The 19,889-nt window shown below is 36.7% G+C and overlaps 1 protein-coding gene across 1 annotated transcript in view; it reads right to left on the reverse strand.

Moving 5' to 3' along the window:
* Positions 1 to 19,889, reverse strand: part of GADL1 (glutamate decarboxylase like 1) — an 82,783-nt gene that overhangs the window by 7,925 nt on the left and 54,969 nt on the right. The window contains exons 13-14 of the mRNA XM_053467944.1: positions 15,651 to 15,702; positions 11,515 to 11,604 (exon numbers count right to left, since the gene is read on the reverse strand). Coding sequence (XP_053323919.1) covers positions 11,515 to 11,604; positions 15,651 to 15,702 — 142 coding nt within the window. The remainder of the gene's footprint in view (positions 1 to 11,514; positions 11,605 to 15,650; positions 15,703 to 19,889) is intronic.

Below are 19,889 nucleotides of genomic sequence, written 5' to 3' on the forward strand. Positions count from 1 at the left end.
GTAAGTGCCTGCAACACTGAATTTTGTGAATTTCTGATGAGGGCATGCAAGGTCAATGGGAAATTTGCCTAAAAAGGTGCAAAATTTTCCCCTCAACCAAGCAACACACACACAAATAATATTAAAAATAACTAAATTCATGGGGAATGAGGTTAATTATGCCTCATCCTCCCATCCTTTTGCTCACAGAATTGGTGAGTTAATTTCAATTAAAGGCACTCTGGGAATATCCTTGCCCTTTCATCTACGTCTGCAAGGTAGAGAGGGGGATGAGGTCCATCCAAGAACCCTTTGGATGCCATGAAGGTGGACAGTGAAAATAATTAAAAGATTACAAAGGTGCAGGGGGGGAAACGCCATCAGCTACCTCTTCCAGCCATCCACAAAGCCATCAATTCTTATTTTCAGGCAAAAAATTACTATAAAAAATAAAATAAAAAGAAGCTGATGCAAAAGGTAAAAATACATATATATATATGTGTGTTTTTCACTTCGATATTGGGCTTTTTTTAATGAAACCGAGTTTCTTGTTGCAACTTTGATGACTCTACTGCTGGAATGTTGTACATGTTTTTTCTTACTTGCAAGCTCACAGTTTAGTGAATACACCCTCCAGATAAGTAAGGCTCAGCCAGAACAAAGACTACGCTTCCTTTAAATCCGTTGACATTTCAATTGAGAAGTGATATATATAGTTGTACATCATACAATATTCTAAAATATATAACCTTTCATTTGCCAAATCCAAACGAGCATATTTGATGTTATGTATACTATATATCATGCAAAATGATCTTTGGGCTGTCCATTGGGAACTACAAAAAATGTCTGGGGTTTGCATCATGCCTATACAAAACTGAACAGAGGTTTGGGTGTGGACCATTATTACATATGAGTCATATCAATGTGCTGCTTAATATTCCTATGTGTGTAAGGAAATATGGGAAATATGTTCCTGGTATATTCTAAACACCTAAAGATAATACATGTCTGAACTATGGTTTATACAATGTCAAAACCCCTTTTGTGCTATGTTCATATTAATTACTAAAAGGTATGGCGAAAACAAGCAAACGTTCATTCATATTTTATTAACCACTGTTCACAATGAAACCATTGGTTTAAAAGTAACTGCATTTCGATGGCCTGTGGGAAGCTTTGGGATTTAACGTCACAGTAAATACGCATCCCCTTCTCTCTCACGCAACTTTCTCTTTCTCGCTCAGAGAAGTAGGAAGAACGCATATTGGTTTGTTGAACCACTCTCAATCTGCCCCTTATGCTCAGGATTAGTAAAACATTATAATGGTGATTTTCCATGTGCTCATTATGCTGAGAACATACAACTTGCACTTCACTCATAACCTCTATGAAGGATTTAGCTTAGGTTTCTATATGCTGTTGGCATCCTCATACAGAGTATTTGTTTTAATTTTCTATGTAGGGATCACATGACCCCCAAAATTCCAGGAACACCAAACAAACCAGAACACCTATGTTGCTGATGTGAAAGAAAATAAGGAGGGATGGTGCTGTAGGCAGTGAAGGGTGGGCTTGAGATGGGGCCTTGCTCAAAGAGCTTCAGAGCTGGACAAACCTTCATCAATGGATCTCCCCAGCTGGTCCATGTTCCCCATTGCCAAAAATCAGGACTATGTCACAGAAAATCTAGCTGAAAAACATTTGGCATTTGAGTGTTCACTGTTAAATAGCTTTTTGGGGTCCACTAAATATTGTGACCTTTAATGTGCAACTGAAAGCCGGTAACTTAGGACCCAAGCAGTCTACCCCTCCCTCAAAAATATATTTAATGAGCAGTTTACAGAGATTACTTTGTATTTTGTCATGTTCCCAGTCAAAGTTAAAAATTAAGTTGATATTCTAATGAATTTCTCTTAGGACAATATGGTTAAAATAAAAATCAGACGTTTCCCAAGAACAAAAGAGTTTGTGATACATCTGGCTGCTTGGAAACAAAAAGAAATACTTATGACTTATTATGGATGGAATGTAGAATGGAGAATTCACAAACAATATCCATGTGATCAATTTGGTTTAGTGACTTAACTTTACATTCTTCTACTGGGTTTGAAAATTGGTTACTGAGACATTGGCACCCTAATATCTACCACACAAACAGGGATTTTTATGACATTGCATTCTAAATACATAGACATTAGTATGTCTTCTTTAGCATAACACGATATTTTGGAAAATGTTATGCTTCCAACTTTGTGGGAACAGTTTGGGGAAGGCCCTTTCCTATTGTAGCATAAGTGTACCCCAGTGCACAAAGCAAGGCCCATAAAGACATGGTTGGATGACTTGACTGCCCTGCACAGAGCCCTGACCTCAACCACATTGAACACCCATGGGATGAACTGAAATGGAGATTGCTAACCAGGCCTTCTCGTCCAACATCAGTGCCTGACCTCAGAAACGCTCTACTGGATAAATGGCAAAAAACATCAAAAATCTAGTGGAAAGCCTTCCTAGAAGAGTGGAAGCTATTTTAGATGCAAAGGGGGGGGCAACGACATACCAATGTCTATGCATTTAGAATGCAATGTCATAATGGTGTAATGGTCAGATTTCCCAATACTTTTGACCACATAGAGGCACGCTAAGCTGCAGTGAAGGCAGGGCTCTCTATGAAGGCGAGGGTGACAAGTGTGTGAGCTGCATTGATAATGGGGTGGATGTTAGTGTATGGTGTTAGCATGAGTGTGTGTGTCAGCATATGGTGTTAGTGTCAATGGTAAGCTGATGGTTAGTGGTGTGAGGAAGATATGCCATTCATGTGAGGATCCAGATTGGATTTACTCTTTAATGAAACCCATAAAAGAGCAGTAAGACATGACTAGAGATTCCCCTGGGGTCTTTGTAACTAGAGGCAACTGTGATAATGTCATGATGACCTCACTAGGGTCCCTATAAAATACTTAGGTCCCTATAAATATTTTTTTTTTTTGAGTTTATTTTTATTGATAATTATTATTTTTTATTTTTTTAATCATAGAACAACTATTTCCTATTCTTTTGTCTTTCTTCCCTGTGCCCTTATCATACAGTTATCAATAAGCAGGAATCAGCAGTTCTGGTTTTCTGATCATATTATGTGTGATCAGCTATGGGAGACGACCAGAAACCCCTACATACAGCCTGTATGTCTGTTTCATTGACAGAACCACTTCTCAGTGAGACCATTGACACTGCAGGATCACAATACCCTAACGTCCATCAATGTAACATTGTGTGCACTGACCCAGTGATACTCTCCCTGCTGTTGCAAAAATACTGCATTTTTGTCATTGTGACTACCTTTATTCAGGGTGCAATAGTATGTCCAAATGAAAAAAAATTAACCCAATGGAAGCTGATGTAAACAGTGTTACATATTTGTATATATTGTAAAGAACTGTAAAATGTTGGGTTAGGTTAAAGTGATTTCACATTTTAAGTGCTGTTTGGAGCATTTTAAACTAAACAACAACAAATGTTGTTGGGGAGTCATACCTTAGAGGTTGGAGATATTAATATTAATTTCCAATTTGGTTTACATTGAACATACTGCACTCTCAAAAGAAAAACACATTTTGGAAATCACACCCTTTTAGGACCATTTATGACCATGAGGGATGCAACCTAATACGAACTCCCGCAGATGCTGGTTTGGCCAACATTATGACGTTTTGCTGATGCAACATCCCTGGTACAACAGAATACATACACCTTTTTCCTCAATACCCAGAGAGTTAAAAGAGATGGAGAATGCTGTCAATGCCAAGGTTATCAGCATGCTTGAAATGCCTGAGTTCAAAAGAACATTACACAGAAATGCAAATTCCACATTTGCCTGGGAACTTCATTAAAAAAAAAATATTCACCAAGGAATCCACCAAGAATAAGAGGTCGCAGAAGTCTCTTGTCTGAGATCATATGAGGCTTAGAAAGATCCTTACAGATTTGGGTGGAATGTTATTTATAATGCATAGTGCAGTTGTTTAAATTAAATGTTTGTTTTTTTCACCATAATCACTTGGAGCCCATGGTTTAGTAAATTGAACTTGCAGAGGTGAAATATATGCTTTAGCCTTTTCTACAATCTAACATTGTAACACATATAAAAATATTGTATAGTGTTCCTTTTCCATCTCGGTTAAAATACATTTTAAAAAAAAGTGTGCTATATTCTCCAAATAGCATTATTTTTGGCAGAATTATCCCTCCTCCCATGTGTCGGGAAATGAAGGCTTTTCTGGCAACATAGCACAGTAACTGGTCACAGAATTGTGTTTCTTTTATACAGAATGCATTTCCAGCTTGGATCATAACTCTCATGTGCATTTGGCTGAACCAAGAAATCTTGTGTAAGGAAATCCAGAACTATGCCAGAAACATATAATTGCTTTTGTCTTAATAGTAAAAGCTGAAGTCAGTATTGCAAACAAGGTTAACGTCCATATATTTCATAGGTTTTAACATGCTTTCAAATGTTGATGTGGAGCTTATCTTATTATTTGTGCAATTAAAGGGACACTACAGTTGTCATATGCAAATTTCTGTTGTGTCTCTTTTGCAATTTGCCATGCAGAAGAAGTGTTCAGCCTAACATTTTATTATTATTATTATTATTTTTAATTGTTTTATATAGTGTCATCATATTCTGTAGCGCTGTACAACAGGCAGACAGGACATAACAGGTAGTATATAACATAACAATTTGACTTGCAGGTAGGGGGGGGCCTGCTCAAATGAGTTTACAATCTAGCGGGAGTTATGGTGTATTATGCAAAAGGTAACAGTGCCGTTGTTAGGGATGGACCAGCCACACGTGTATATGTATTGCAGAGAGAGGGACTAGGGGATGTGAGCTAAAGGAACAAGGGAGGGCGTTAATGTATAATGTTAAAAAGGTTTTGTACCGTGTTAGCCGTTGAGAAAACAGGAGAAAAGTATAGTTAAAATGATACCATTTATTGGCTAACTGAGAGTTTAATTGCGAGCTTTCGAGACCAAGTTGTTAGGTCCCTTCCTCAGGCATTAATGAAGCTAAAACAGACTTTTCTAAATGTGCTTTTGTATTTAGAAAAGTCTGTGTTAGCTTCATTAATGTATAATGTTGTAAGCGTCCTTAAAGACTTAAGGGTTCTTAAGGGATTTTTTGAAGGACCAAAGGCAAGGGAAAGACGGATAGGCCGGGGAAAGGCATTCCAGAGGACAGCCCTTGAGAAATCTGGTATGCGTGCATGAGAGCTAGAAATCAGAGGAGAGGAAAGATGGAGATCATTGGATGAGTGGATAGATGTAAGGGCTTTGAAAGACAGGTTTTTTAAATTTACCCTAAAGTGCACAAGCAGCCAGTGAAAAGACTGATTGCGGGGTAAAGCGATGGGAGAGGAAGTCTGGCAGCAGCATTCATAGTGAATTATAGAGACGGGTAAGGGAGAGACCAGCTAGGACCGTGTTACAATAATCAAGGTGGGAGATAATGAGGGCAAAAGCCTTAGTGGCATCTTGTGTAAGGAAGGGATGGATACGGGCAATGTTTATAAGATGACACAGCAGCTTTTAGAGACAGACTCCTTGTACATGATATACGTATCCCTCAGTGCTGGCTCAGTTAATGCCACAGACCACGATCTGTCCAGACCTTGGCAAGTGCTCCCAATGGGCAAGAATCGTCACCCCACAGAGGAGGGAAGTTAAGTGCTTTAACATAACTATAATTTTAGTAATTGCTTTTAAATGTCTTTTTTCCTCATTTTTAAGAATGTATATTAAAGTGCACACAGAGTACTCTAATATGCTTTCTTCTTTAGTGGGGTTGTCTCTTTTATTTTATTCTATTTTAACAAAAGAAATGCTCAGTGTTTGCAGCTTTTTGAGTGTTTGTCTTTGTATCCCTTCTGAAATTTGGAAAATAATAACACGCGTTAAATCCCTGTTCTGATCAACTGCCGGCACTCACACAGTTAAAGGTGTATTACATCTAAAAGCTTGAACTTAAAATTCTTCTTAAAATGTGCATTACGTAACTATATCCTTAAGTCAACACATACGTCACTGTAGTGATCATTATCTTGTAGTTAAAATAACCCTTGGTTGGGGGAATCCATGAGTTCACGCTGACACTGTAATTCTACCGAGTGCAACTTGGGTCAAACACACACACTTAAAACATAAATGCCTGTATTTAATCTATAGACCACATTGCATTTACCTTAAAAAAAGGTAACTGGATAATTTCTGCTTAAACTGACAGGATCAAACTGCTATGTCCTTAACTCTAACACATGGAAAACATTGGTGCTCCGTTTTCTTCTCTTTCATGCACTGATTAGGAGGGAAAGCTCATGTTTCACTGTGATGATTTATTAAGAAGGTCCAGGTAGCTTTAATACTAAGTTGAGTTTCCCAGATGTTCACTCACTCTGTTTTTGAGATTAAATAAAGAAATCACTGCTCAAAAATATGAAGTCATGACCCAAATATGATTTCTTATATTTATTATGGTAAACCAAACTCTGTTAAATGATGAGTAAAATTCACACACATTAGACCGCTTCCAATCTATATTTACCTATTTAAAGCCTATATAAATTTACACTAATATATATATTATATATACATATATACATACATAAATATATACATGTGTATATGCTGCTATACAATATTAAGGGTTTATTTAAGTTTATAAATGTATGTCTCAAAATATTTTTTTTTTCTTAATGTATGTAGTGATGAGTGATGTAATACATATCCCAGTTTATAAAGAATGAGGGACAAAATATGGTCATCCAATAGATTTTTAACTATTCCTATTTATGAGAGAAAGTCAATGTCCCATAATTTCTCAATTAGTATTCAGTTGGGATCCCACATTCAGTAGGAATTGCTAAGTCTTTATAATTGTTTAGGAAGAATGCTAAAACCTCTAATGCACTTTGTTTTTATTTCCTGGGATCCTAAAGTGAAACCATCATTGAAATTATACTACAAGCCCAAGTGGGAAGTTTTTTTTACTCTTCAGTGCTCTTTGTGAATTGTTTTAAAGGCTTGTTCACAAAGGTAGTGCTTTGAATTATTACAACCATCTACTTTACTCAAAGGTAGATGGCAGTACTTCAAACGGTTGCCACATGAGCGTTACCAGGGCTTATAACTTCCATGAATTCTAGAGTTACCAGAGTTTATAAGGGGGATCAGAACCAGTAGTTCAATGGGACAGTTCCCAAAATGTATGGTGTTATCAAAAACATATTCATGCAAGGAGTTAAAAGATACACTCAAGCCATTACTTGCACTTTAATATAGATCTAGAGAGATCCAACTATATTAACTTGGTGTCCCTTTTGTAAATGCATATACCCTTTTGTAAATGCATATACATACAGAGGACCCTGGACTTTGCCTGTTCAGCCCAACAAATCTCCCTGCATGTGATATACATCTGCCCCAATCAGCCCAAACGCTGGCTCAGTGAATGATGAGGGTGAGCAATGCTCTATAGTAAATTTAAGATAAATTAATTGAAGAAGCCAACAGTGGCAAAATCTGTCAGACCATGGAGGAGGATGGCAGCTTGAGTTTCTACCTCAACTCCACACTTAGACTAAACATAGACTGAAGACGGGGAAAGATTATATTACTTGAGATGAAAAGTATATTTTTAATCTCGTATTTTTCTTTTACTGTCTATGGGGATAATCTCCATTCGGTTCCTTGTAATAATTTCAAGTTAATATGTCCTTCCTTCTAACGCAAAATATCTAAATGTTCAACTTTCCCATGTGTCGCAAAACTCAGTAATGACACGTGAAAACAAAAACATAGGCATATGCAAGTCACATATAATAAATAACCTGTCTTTAGTCTGTTTGAAAACCTTTTTCATGTCTCATTGTATAGCTTTTGTCAGTTTACATACAAAGTATTGTATTAGATTTCATCGCCATCTAGTGAAAACACCTGTACACTGCATGCGACTTGTATCACATTTTATTATCAATTTTACCATAATATATGGCATTATATGTATGACATAGGATTTTGTTTGCTAGGATTTGATAGGGTGAGTTCAGCTTTACCAACTAAATTCAAATGCCTGGAAGTTGGCTAAAATGGAAGTTTGAAAGAGTGCCAATCTTGCACAAGTTGGACAAATACCCATCTCATAAATTCACTAAGGCCTGCAGGAAAGCAAGCAATTCAGAGATTAATTAACCTGTTGGTTGCAAATGCAAGTTGGCACTCGCTGTCCATCACATATAAGGTAATAGTTCTTTTGAGACTCAGCTCCTTAATGTATAGACCCAAATGTATTTCCATTTCAAGACTTTCCATTGATTTTGAAGTAATACTGCTGCAGTGTTGGTAAGGACAATGGATATTAGACTTGTGCATTCGTATTTGGGTGAACATGAAAACGAACACGAATGGTGCATTTCCGTTGTTCAGCCCGAATACCGAACATACCAACATGGCGGTGGCAAAGTGTATACGAAGACAAAGACACACAACACGAAGAATCTTCGTGTTCGTCTTCGTTTACTAATCTCCCTGGTCCCTTCCCCATCTAGCCTACCTTATCTACACAGCATAGCAGGGGTTAACTAGAGCGGAAATCCATAGGTTCGCCATCAGGAGTTAAAGGGCCGTGCGAACGACTCTATTGGCCGCCTGCAGGGGCCTCCTCTGGCATCAGCCAATCCTCTGGACCAATAACTTTTATTTGTAATAAAATTAAAAATCAAAGGTATTGAATGCCAGATGGCACAGGGCACAATCCAACAGTCCCTCAGCTGGGTGGTAGTTACTTCTAACATGTTTCATCCAAAGTGCTGAACTAAGTCATAGGTACCGAGATGAGGCTCGTTTCGACAATATTCTCTACCTCAAGTATAAATTAATATGTGCGTGCTATCTTATACACTGTCAAAGTAAAGCATGTTTTCATATGTCTATGTCATTCATTTATAATATTTTCCTGAATGTACGCTGGCTATTTTGTACTGTATGCCAAAAGTCATGTAATGTTGGATGCAATGCTCTTCTGCAAATAAAAAACTTTTCTCAAAAAAATAAGGTTGCCAACCATTAATGGTTAATAAAGCTTTGAAGTTCTTAGGACAGAACATCTTCCAAAATGAATGCCAAAGCTTTACAAAAACCAAAGATTTACAAAAAAAGAAGCACTGATTTCTCTTGGGGTCAGACAACACAAATTAATAATAGAAGTGCACAGTTTTTCCCCCCTAGCCAATATTAGTAATAGCTGTCAAAAAATGTAATTACAGATTAAACCCAATTAACATTTATTTAAGAAGAAACGAATTGCTTGCTCTTTAATGTAAGAGTTCACAGTGAACGTTATCTAAAAATCTCAGGATACACAAAAATTACTTATTTCTGTCTTCAGTTTTTTTACTGACTCTTTCTGGTACTCTTCAGGTTCTTTTAGTTGGAATAGAGTAAATAACAGATATGCTTGAGTTCTGTTATCTACAAAAAAATAAAGTACTATGTATCTCAAATCAAAAAATCCAATCTAAACCGCTACGTTTATTTCTTCAGAGCTCCTCAGGCAAAACAATTTAACTTCAAAACAGCCCATTATTTTCGAAAGAATATGTAGTACCCAAACTGTTAGATATAGTATTTTCTACTGAACCATAATATAGTGAGATTTTTAATGTGTTTTGAGTAGTATAAGATTTAAAAGACAGACATTTACCGGGCAAGAAAAGCGACTTTAAATCCAGCCATAAAATGCACATCCTTTTTAGTGGTTCCACAAGGAAGACACTTAAGTCATATCACTCCATCGAAAATAATCTGTTTAGCACATTCCCACCCATTATAAAAATCAATACATTTATTTATACAAAAATATATAGCTAAACATTAATGTTTTTTCGTGAAACAACATATTTTGCAATTTTTAAAAAATTGGATTTGGGTTACATTTAAGCAGACTCTTCATAAATCGGCTAAACTCATTCAACTGGCACAGCACTGCCCTGATGATGTCCATATTCCAATTTCACTACGTCTGGTGAGGCTGAATTTACGGTATTGCGCATGCATAATGTCATATTATTTATGTTTTACAGGTGACATACGACTGCATACATAAGTCCTTCCACCTGCTTCCTGTAATGTATATTCTATCAAGGTTTGGAATAATTTATGTACACATTAGCAAATGATAGACAATGCTCGGTTCTATTTTTTACCAGTTATAATTATCCTCTAGATTCTATTAAAAAAATGTAAAAATAGTTATATGTTAATCTATTTAAGATATGTAAAATAAGGATTTGGAACAACCAATCAAATCATCCAAATGGGAAACCGTGAATTTGAGATTATTAATGTATTTGCATAATATCCACATTTATTTTTACCCAGCAGATGGACAGAAAGTAAAAAAAAAAAATCAGCAAATTCCACAATGTTTCGGCAGACAGTCTGTGAATGACTACACACATGGAATATTAATAAAATCTCACAAAAATGAAGCAACTATAAACCAAGCTTGTATCCGCTGTAAAACAGTCTTTTTAGTCCTTAACAGCGTTTAGTACACCAAATGACACAGATAATCACATTTTTTGCAAAGGGAACAGGTTGGAGAAGAGCCTCTCATTACAAATCCCACAACATTTCAGGTGCCCAAATTGGGACACTTCTGTTGGGGGGTGTGAGTAGAGGTGTGGAATGGGGCTGGGGGTGGTGAGAGGGCAAAGCCAGAGGTGTGACCATCTGCCCACCTTACCAGAAGAGCCCCCTTGAAGAACTCATCTTAGATATTACAGCAACCTGGGCCGGTCAGATGAGATCAGTGGATATCCCCAACTGGCCCATGCTCCCCACTGCCTTCAAAAGCTATCCAGGACAATTGGGGGGAGCCATTCCATTAACATTGACTACCTTCTTCTGAGGCACAGCTAAAAAAATGATGTGCCCCAATTACTACTGGTGAACTTGCTGAGACTGGAGGCTGGCAGCCAATGACATCAGAGAAAAGTTTAACTACCAATTTACCCCAAACACCCCTCAACATGAACATGAAGATTATGTACATTAAATAGATCACTAAATGTCATATAATTACAACACGTCATCATGAAATACAATTTGTATTTGGTTATACCGTATTAAATGAATAATACAAAACATTAGTATTTGTGTTACATTTTGGATATTTTACTTCATTAATTCTATGATTTCCTTGCAAAGTATGAAAGCAAACTGACATATGGTTTATAGGACATATATTTCTTTATTGGACTTCAAAAGAAAGTGATTTTCGCTGTTAAATACGAGCTTGCATCCGATCTTATTTACCACATGGGGGAGCCTGAAACTTTGAGCAACGACAGATGCTCTACTAAGGTCTGCAGCAAATATCTTTTTTTAAGTCAGTACAGTAATAACAAAAAAAAAAACGTTAAAATTACCGTAGGAGAAAAGTTAAATCAAATCAATTAAAGAGATTGTACTCACTTGATGGAGTTTCTGCCAATACTCTGGTCCTTTTTGCATGTTCCTAAGACTCGGTGGAATGTACCAAAAACAGATGTTCGCATATTCCGGCTGATGAAAAGAAAAATCGTAAACATTCATTTAAAAGCTATAATTAGCATTTTTCAGAAGTTAAAACAGGAATATTTCTGGAAACAGACTTCAAACATAGATTGCTTTCAAATTCAATCCCAACTCTGGATGATAACTAATCATTTCTTTTTCTACATGGATTAGATGCAAATTGTTTTGCTTTTTTTTTTTTATATTATGTTTTTCACCTTAGCACAATAGCTCTGCAAATAAGAAAAGTTACAAACTATTACATTGTCTTGTATTTGTTTTGAATTTGTCAGATTATTTTCAGCCTTCTTCAGGAATACAGGTACAATATATGATAGAATATAGAAAAATAGAGAAAAATAAATACCCCAAATAAATGTACATCTATAATATATTTAATTTATCTGGTTATTCTGAGAATGCATATGCCCTAGACATACACTCCCATGACCTCATCAGCTACAAGCCAGCCTGTGCTTTTAGCTGAGACATTTTCTTTGATGCACACTGTAGATCCCTAGAAAATAAATTATTTTTTCTTTTGGGGAATACATCTAAGGATTAAGTCGAATGTCAGAAACATTCTCAAAAATATAAACATTTGTGAGAAAGGATTCTTCTAAGAACTTCATTAGTCCTTTTGTGATGTATTTCTTTATTTTGTTATCTTTTATACAATTACATGTAACGATCATACTAAGGGCAGTCGTCTGTAATATATAAAGCTATGGAGGATTTGGGTGGGCCAGGTTAATAAAGATAAGTTGTGCCAGTAACTCTATGATGTCTCATGGCTGAATATGGCAAACAAGTGCATCCTATGGACTTTGACAATGGCACTGTTTCTGAAAACTGAACAAGATAGGAGGAGCTCATGGAGCCAAGTTTTTCAGGACTTGAAGCTGACACATGGACAGAGAACCAAAAAGCTGCCCAGTTCCTAATATTTATCAGGGACAAAGAAAGGGATATCTGTAGATCATGGACTGCAATCTCTGCTAAAGGTATGCAAAACAGTGTTTGTAAAGTTTAACAGATACTAAAATCCTGAGAAAAATGCAGAGAAACCGATTGTATGAAAGAAATTAAGGCTTTACATAGTCAATAAGTGAATGGGTCACAAACTATACCAAATAGCAAAAGAGGGTGCATTTATGATGCTATGGTAAAGGACAGGATTTTAATGAGATCTCATTCCAAAGAAATGCAGAAGAAATTACTGTTGGAAAATAATCCCACCAGAAACACTGTAATTTTTAGTCAGAGCAGATGGAAGTGCTACACAGCAACACTGGGGAGTTACATGGGGTGCAAAAACAAAATGGAGGCTACTAACAAATGGCGGCTCAAGGCAGCACTCAGAGAAATGCACACACGCAGAATTACACGGAGCAAAGAATAGACAGAAGTGTGTTGAAAGGAAAAGATATAACCATTTTTCTAGAATGTGCAGATCAAGCTCTGCCAGCTGTAGGAAAGTTGTAAACCATTTAGAATAGGATGGAGAGCAAAGCGACGGGGAATATAATGACAGCTCTGTCATAGATATGGTAAATAAAACAAATAAAGAACCAGGTGAAGTATATGCAGAAATACTACTGGATGAAGAGAAAGTACTAATTTCAGTCAAACTTGACACGGGTGCACAAGTGTTCGGCATACCTGCAAAACTATACTACAGTATTCTAGCAAATACGTGTAAACTGGTTAAAACTGGATTAGCAAAGTTGTGTGCTATGGTGGTGACAGTGTGGAAGTCCTGGATAAATGCTCATTGAAAAAAACACAAAAGTCAAGCATGAACTAGAACATATGAAAAATAGTGCTTGAAAATGTGGATAGGCTGAGTGGGTGAGCTCTATGGTTGCAGTAGAAAAAGAAAATTCTGATTGTCTCCACAGATAGAGCCAAGGGGTTTAAACAAAGAAACTATGCATGGACATTACAGTCTGCCAACTCTAGATGATATATAAATTGAAAAATATTTCAGTGTACCAGATGCACAATCGGGGTATTGGCAACTTAAACTGCATTATTTCTTTAAAGAAAATTTAATTCACCATTTGGAAGATGGTGTTTCATATGAGTGCCACTTGGCATTGTATCGGCACAGGTATTTTTTCTAAAAAAAAAAGGCTTGCAAAGTCATATTAAATGGTTAAATGGTTAAATGGTGTTGATGTGATCACAGATGTGATCACAGATAATCTTCTTGTCTATGGATCTACACATGCAGATTAAGACCATAATTTATGTTCACTTCTGGAGCGTTATCATGCGAGAAACATAAAGTTAGACCCGTTTAAAATGCAAATTGGCGTCATTAAATATTTTAGTCATCTACTGATGCTCAATTGTTTAAAAGCGGATGCAGAGAAAATATCAGCAACATAGCAGTTGGCACCCCCTGTTTCTAAAAAAAAGATATGAAAACCCTCTTGGCCACTTATTAACTACGTAGCAAAATTTGTTCCTGGCATCGGAGATGTCACTGCTGTAAGTGCCTTATTGTTCCTTAAAAAGATTAAGAATACAATATGTTGCTCCTACTAAGGAAGTCACCATACAAGCTGATGTTTCAGAGTCCGGTTAAGGTGATGTACTAACGAAGTAGGGCAAGCCTGTTTCTTATGTATCCAGGACAACGGCTCCTACACAACACAGCTATGCACAAATCGAGAAAGAAACTGTGGCAATTGTGATAGGACATGATTTAAAGGTTATTTGTGTGCCGGGAAAAGAAATACTAGTGGCTCTAGAACTTTTTAAGCCTGTTAGAGACAAACAGGGAGAAAACGATTGGGAAACCATGTACATTTCTATTTAGAAACCATGACCCATCACAGATGAAAAACTATAAATAATCATAGCGACAGAAAGGCAAAATTATAAGGCAAGAATGGCCACACACAAAAAGTATAGTAAGTGGAGATTTAAAACCTTTTTGGAATGTGCGACGAGTACTACCAGTGGTTGAAGGAATTGTGTTGCAAGGCACATTGTAATTCCATTACAGAAAAGAAATGCTAGGTGAAATACATATGGGTCCTTTTGGAATAACTTTGTGTAAGAGACGTGCTCATGATCACAAAAAAACATGTTTCAAAAAAGCATCACCAATGAGAGCTGCTAAAATACCGCAACAATCCAATAGATGGATTGGCGTCACCAGCAGAACTGCTAATGAGTAGATGTTTGAAATCTGTTTTGCCACCAATATCTGTTCTTCTTGATGCCAAAGTGCAGAATCCAATTTATGTGCACCAGAAACTGAAATATTTCAAAAAGAAGAAAGAAGTACTTTTATGACCGGGGATCAAAGCCACTAAGTCCCGTTGCAGTTGGAGATGGTGTAAGATCCTCATGGAAGGTGGAAATCTACAGTAGTTTCTAAAATAGCCAATTTTCCATGCTCAAACCTGTTGTGCACTGCGACTAGAGCAAAATATCGATCTAACTGAATACATCTACAAGTTGAAATGAGTACGCACACAAGACACACGTGCGTTGAAGACTCAGAATATACATCACAACCTAAAAAAAGGACATTGCAAGAGAAAACCAAATTTCAACTGCAAAATCAAATGCAGCACAAGATGTTCTGAGCAGGATTTACAGGAACAATCTTCAGAAGGCACAAGTCCAGTTCAGCTCCAAAGATATGGACATAGAGTCAAGCCAAAATATTGGAATGATTATGTCACTACATGAGTCATGTACTGTATTATTGTGACATTATACAGTATTTGTATATCAAATGTTTTTATATATTTTTAAATCTTTTTGTGGTTATTTACAATGTTTTACTTACTTTTCTTACAGAGAGAGAGATGTAATGATTATAACATACTGTCTGTGCTGCAGTAACTGTATTCCTCCACTAGGGGCAGTCATCTGCGATATATAAAGCTATGGAGGGTTTAGGTGGGCCAGTTTAATAAAGGTAAATTGCGTCAGTAACTTAGTGATGTCTACATACACATACATCTGCAAAAATACTTTCATCATATGCAAATAAATGTTTAAGATTATTTTCTTCTTGATTTTTTTCTTACCTCCCACAGAAGCTCAAACCCATTCCTTTTCTTAATTTCATTTGTTAGATATCTAAAAAAAAACAGTTTAAGAAAAGAATACAGATTATGGTAATGTTTTTAACTAACATAATACAAATGTAAAAAGTTGAATGAAGCAGTGTACAGCAGCATTTAAAGACATCTACACGGACACAGAATAACCCAACAATGCTTCATTTTCGCTTTGAACAAAAAATATGGGCTAATATAATTTTTTCACATTATTTGTGACCTGAATATGTCTACACTGCCCTGGACTTTTACATACTCTATATACAAGGGACAATATAATGTAAAAAAATTATTTTAGAGGGTATTTCATGATAAAAATTAAGTTATTTGGGATTACTCATTACTCATTTTGTGTATGTGGAGAGCAAATTCTTCCCTTTAAAAAGTATTTGTATATAAGAAAATGGGTTGTCTCTAAATGTACACCAGGATCGAAACATATGTATAAAGGTATTCTTGTGAATATGCATCTCCGGCCAACTGTATACCATATTTAGTTCTGATACTGCGGAAAAGAATCATCAAAATATGTTTTTGTTAACGCCAACAATCTTGAAAGTTGGGCCTAATACTGAAAGTTGGTTAAAGGGGCTATCTCATGGAAAAATCTATATTTTGTACGTTAACCCCTTAATGACAAAGCTAAAAATGCATTGTTTTCAATGGGTTTAGGGACCACCCATTGTCCTTGTGCATAATAATGTAGTTTTTCATTAAACAATTAGCATTGTAGTTTTGCTTTTGCATACATGAATAATAATATCCCACTTTTAATATGCAGTGTAAGTCTGGGAACATGTTCTTAAAACAGACATTATGGAAATTAAAAACGTGCAAAGTAGAATGGAACACCTTAGTTATTAAAAAAAAGGCTAGAAGAGTTGCATTTGTCTTAGATGTAATATGATAACATTATACAAATACATACAGGGAAAAGTCAAACCATGCACTTATGATCTGCTCATTACTATGACAGTGGCCAGCAAAAACGGCTCTTTACAGTAAGAACAATAAAACTGTGGAATTCACTACCTACAGAGGATATGCTATCAAATCGATGCCTTAAAAAAAGTGTGGATATTTTTTTTTAACACAGGAGAAACAGTGATCACAATCCAAAATGTCTTGCCACTGATTGGCAGTACAGTTCTTCCAATAAAATCAATGGGAGTATTCCTGTCATTGATTGTTAGCGTAAGCAGCCAATCAGTGGCAGGAAAGTGCTCCAATTAAAGTCAATGGAAAGACTTTACAAGTGCGCACTGAGGTCTAAACATGCAGCGTTCAGCAGAGCCAGTGCTGGATCTAAAAGGAGATGAGTACATCGCATGCAGGGCGGTGAATTTGCCCAGTAAGATGGTTCCTCTGGTGATTAAAACCAAAGCAATAGTATTGTCTACCACAAGACACTGCTTTTCACTAGTAGGTTGAGCTAAGATAGAAGAGCTGGAACCCAAGCATGGTAAATATGTATGTTTAAATCAATATTCTTATGTAATAATTAGAATTATAAAATAAATATATATTGTTAATGTAATGCAAAATGCTGGAAATTTGCATTAAAGTAGGTTAGGAAGTGCTACTGTAATTAGCTTTTTTTCCTTTCGTAATACTGCTTGTAAAATCAATAACCTGATGCTACTGATCTCATAGTTGATAAATGAAGTATAGCCAAATCTAAGTCTCATAAGGTTGGATCTGAATTCAAGGAAGCGAGATGTTATCTCCCTTTAGACATAGCTTGGCAATTTTTCTACACCAAACAAAAATGCTACAAGTGAAAACATCATACACATTTATTGCACTTTGTGAACTAGCGGCTGTATTTTTCACACTGAAATAATCGTTTTTATTAGCAAACAGATAAATATCTCAATGTCTTCAGTTCAATCTACTCCAACATAAAACTGAACTTGTGTAGTGCTTGGAAGGGGTTAATGTGTTATCTGCACTGAAATTAAACTTAATTGGTTTTCAACATTTAGTCTATCAATTAAAAAAAGGAATACCTAAGTCTGAGTGGCAGAAGCATTTGTGTTAATGATCTGACATTTGAATGCAATGCAAGCCGAACAAAAATGTCATGAGTCAAAGTGCTCTATACAGAAACTGATGCTTAAAAGAGAAGTGACACTTTTGTGAGGTAGAAATATAGTACGTGTATATTGAAAGAGATACAAAATCTAGTTTAAAGGTTCACATAATTCTGTACATCACGAGCATATTCTCCTTCATTATGTTAATTTGGACTAATAATTAAAAAAAAGATAGGCATTCAACATTTTTACAATTAGAGATTCTATTGATTGCCTTGCCATGGGAGCTTTTACGAACAGTCTGGAAGCAGGACTGTGTTTAATAATATTGAGGCCCTGGTAAGTCTCCTCTAGTGGGCTGCTGGTCCCTGGCCCAGTTAAACATTCTCCAGAGCCCCTTTCACCCAAGTTGTAGTGCAATGGATATGGAGGTCTCTGTAGTTGCTGGCACAGACCTCTCCAACAAAGATTCCTCCTTCACAGTGGGTGCGCCACCTGATGCCGAACTCCGGTATATGATGTCATATCCCAAGTTTGCAACTGCAGGTGATGCACTGAATATAAAGGAGAAACTGCTAAATCAAAGGTCTTTATTGTCATATGCACCGACTGCCATTGCTTCAAGCTGAATTCTACCACCAGACCCTGGTGGCTCTCATGGTAACCAAAGCCTAGTTCTAGGGCAGATGTCCTTTTGCCCCTTGTTAAATAATGTATACAGCCTCATTCTTATACTAGCAATCCTCATTTCAGTGGATACATGCAAAAAAGAACTTTTACATATAACAGATCCAGTTAAATGTCCCTTATAGCATTAAAATCAAAACTGCCTAATGACTCGAATCTGACATACTCATACTTTCATCAGGATGACATGATTGCATCAGTCAGTTAAAAAAAAGAAAAGAAATCATTGAAAACTTTAACACCTCTGGTCCCTGGCAATGGCAAAGAACTGGCCCTGAGTTATAAGGTCAGTAGACTAGCTATGAAAGCCAAATCTATTTTCAGATACTGAGGCATATTATCTTTGTAACTTTCAAGTTAGCAACAAAATATATCAGAGAGATCAGAGCAGTCAGGCTTAGAAAAACAGCTGAATTGGGGTATTAAATGCAACAGGATGAAGGAACACTGCAGGGCTTATATAACATAATTATATATAATAGACATGATGCCTAAAGTTGCACTTGCGGCATAATATGCAAAAACAGAATTACCCGTCTTTATACATATCGATGTTGAGGCTGAAATACAGCAGCTTCCTCGGCTGTCAGAGAGGAGAGTTCCTCTCTGACAGCCGGAGGATGTATGCACGATAGACATAGACAACCCCCGTTGCTAACCGCACCTCCTTCCGGCTGCAGCGGAAGTTGCCTACGAGAATCGCGTAGACGTCTACCCGCTGCCCCGACTACACACCAGGAAGTCAGAAGCACCGGTACGTTTGGGGGGGGGTTAAATGAAGGCCATAAGGCATTTCTGTAGGCAGAGTGCTCTATGATAACCCCCTTAATGCCACTCTGCCCCATAATATGCCTTTTAACCCCTAAATGCCAGAGTGGCATATAGGGGTATAATGCATTTCAGGAGGCAGTGTGGCACATAGGGGGTCAAAAGGCATATCATGGGGCACAGTGGCATTTAGAGGATTAAAAGGCATATCATGGGGCACAGTGGCATAAAGGGGTATAAGGGATTTCTGGGGCAGAGTTGCAAGCCTGGGGGCATATGTGCATAACTGGGGGCCAGGTTGGAAAATAAAAGGAAATAAAAACAAAATATTTTTCTCAATCATAGCGTACATAGTTTACATAAATTAACATTTACTGGTAAAACTTTATTCCTATAGGGTCATCTTGTATTCAGGCTTTTTCTTTTTTCTTCCTAAATTAATATTCAGATTTTGGGGGGTCGTCTTATAATCGAGCAAATACTGTATTATAATCCTCAAATTATGGGCCACCCCTATTAACCCTATAAAGAATGAGATGTGGCCCTTTACTTAAAACTTTAATAGTGGCATAACTACAGGGGTTGCAGTGGTTGTATGCATGTATTTATGTGAGCATGGATGTGTAATTATGTGTGATAATGGATGTGTAATTGTGTGTGTGAGCATGGATGTATAATTGTGTGTGAGCATGGATGTGTAAGTGTGTGAGCATGG

Source organism: Spea bombifrons, chromosome 5 (assembly GCF_027358695.1).
Source record: "Spea bombifrons isolate aSpeBom1 chromosome 5, aSpeBom1.2.pri, whole genome shotgun sequence".
In the NCBI taxonomy this organism is placed as follows: Eukaryota; Metazoa; Chordata; class Amphibia; order Anura; family Pelobatidae; genus Spea; species Spea bombifrons.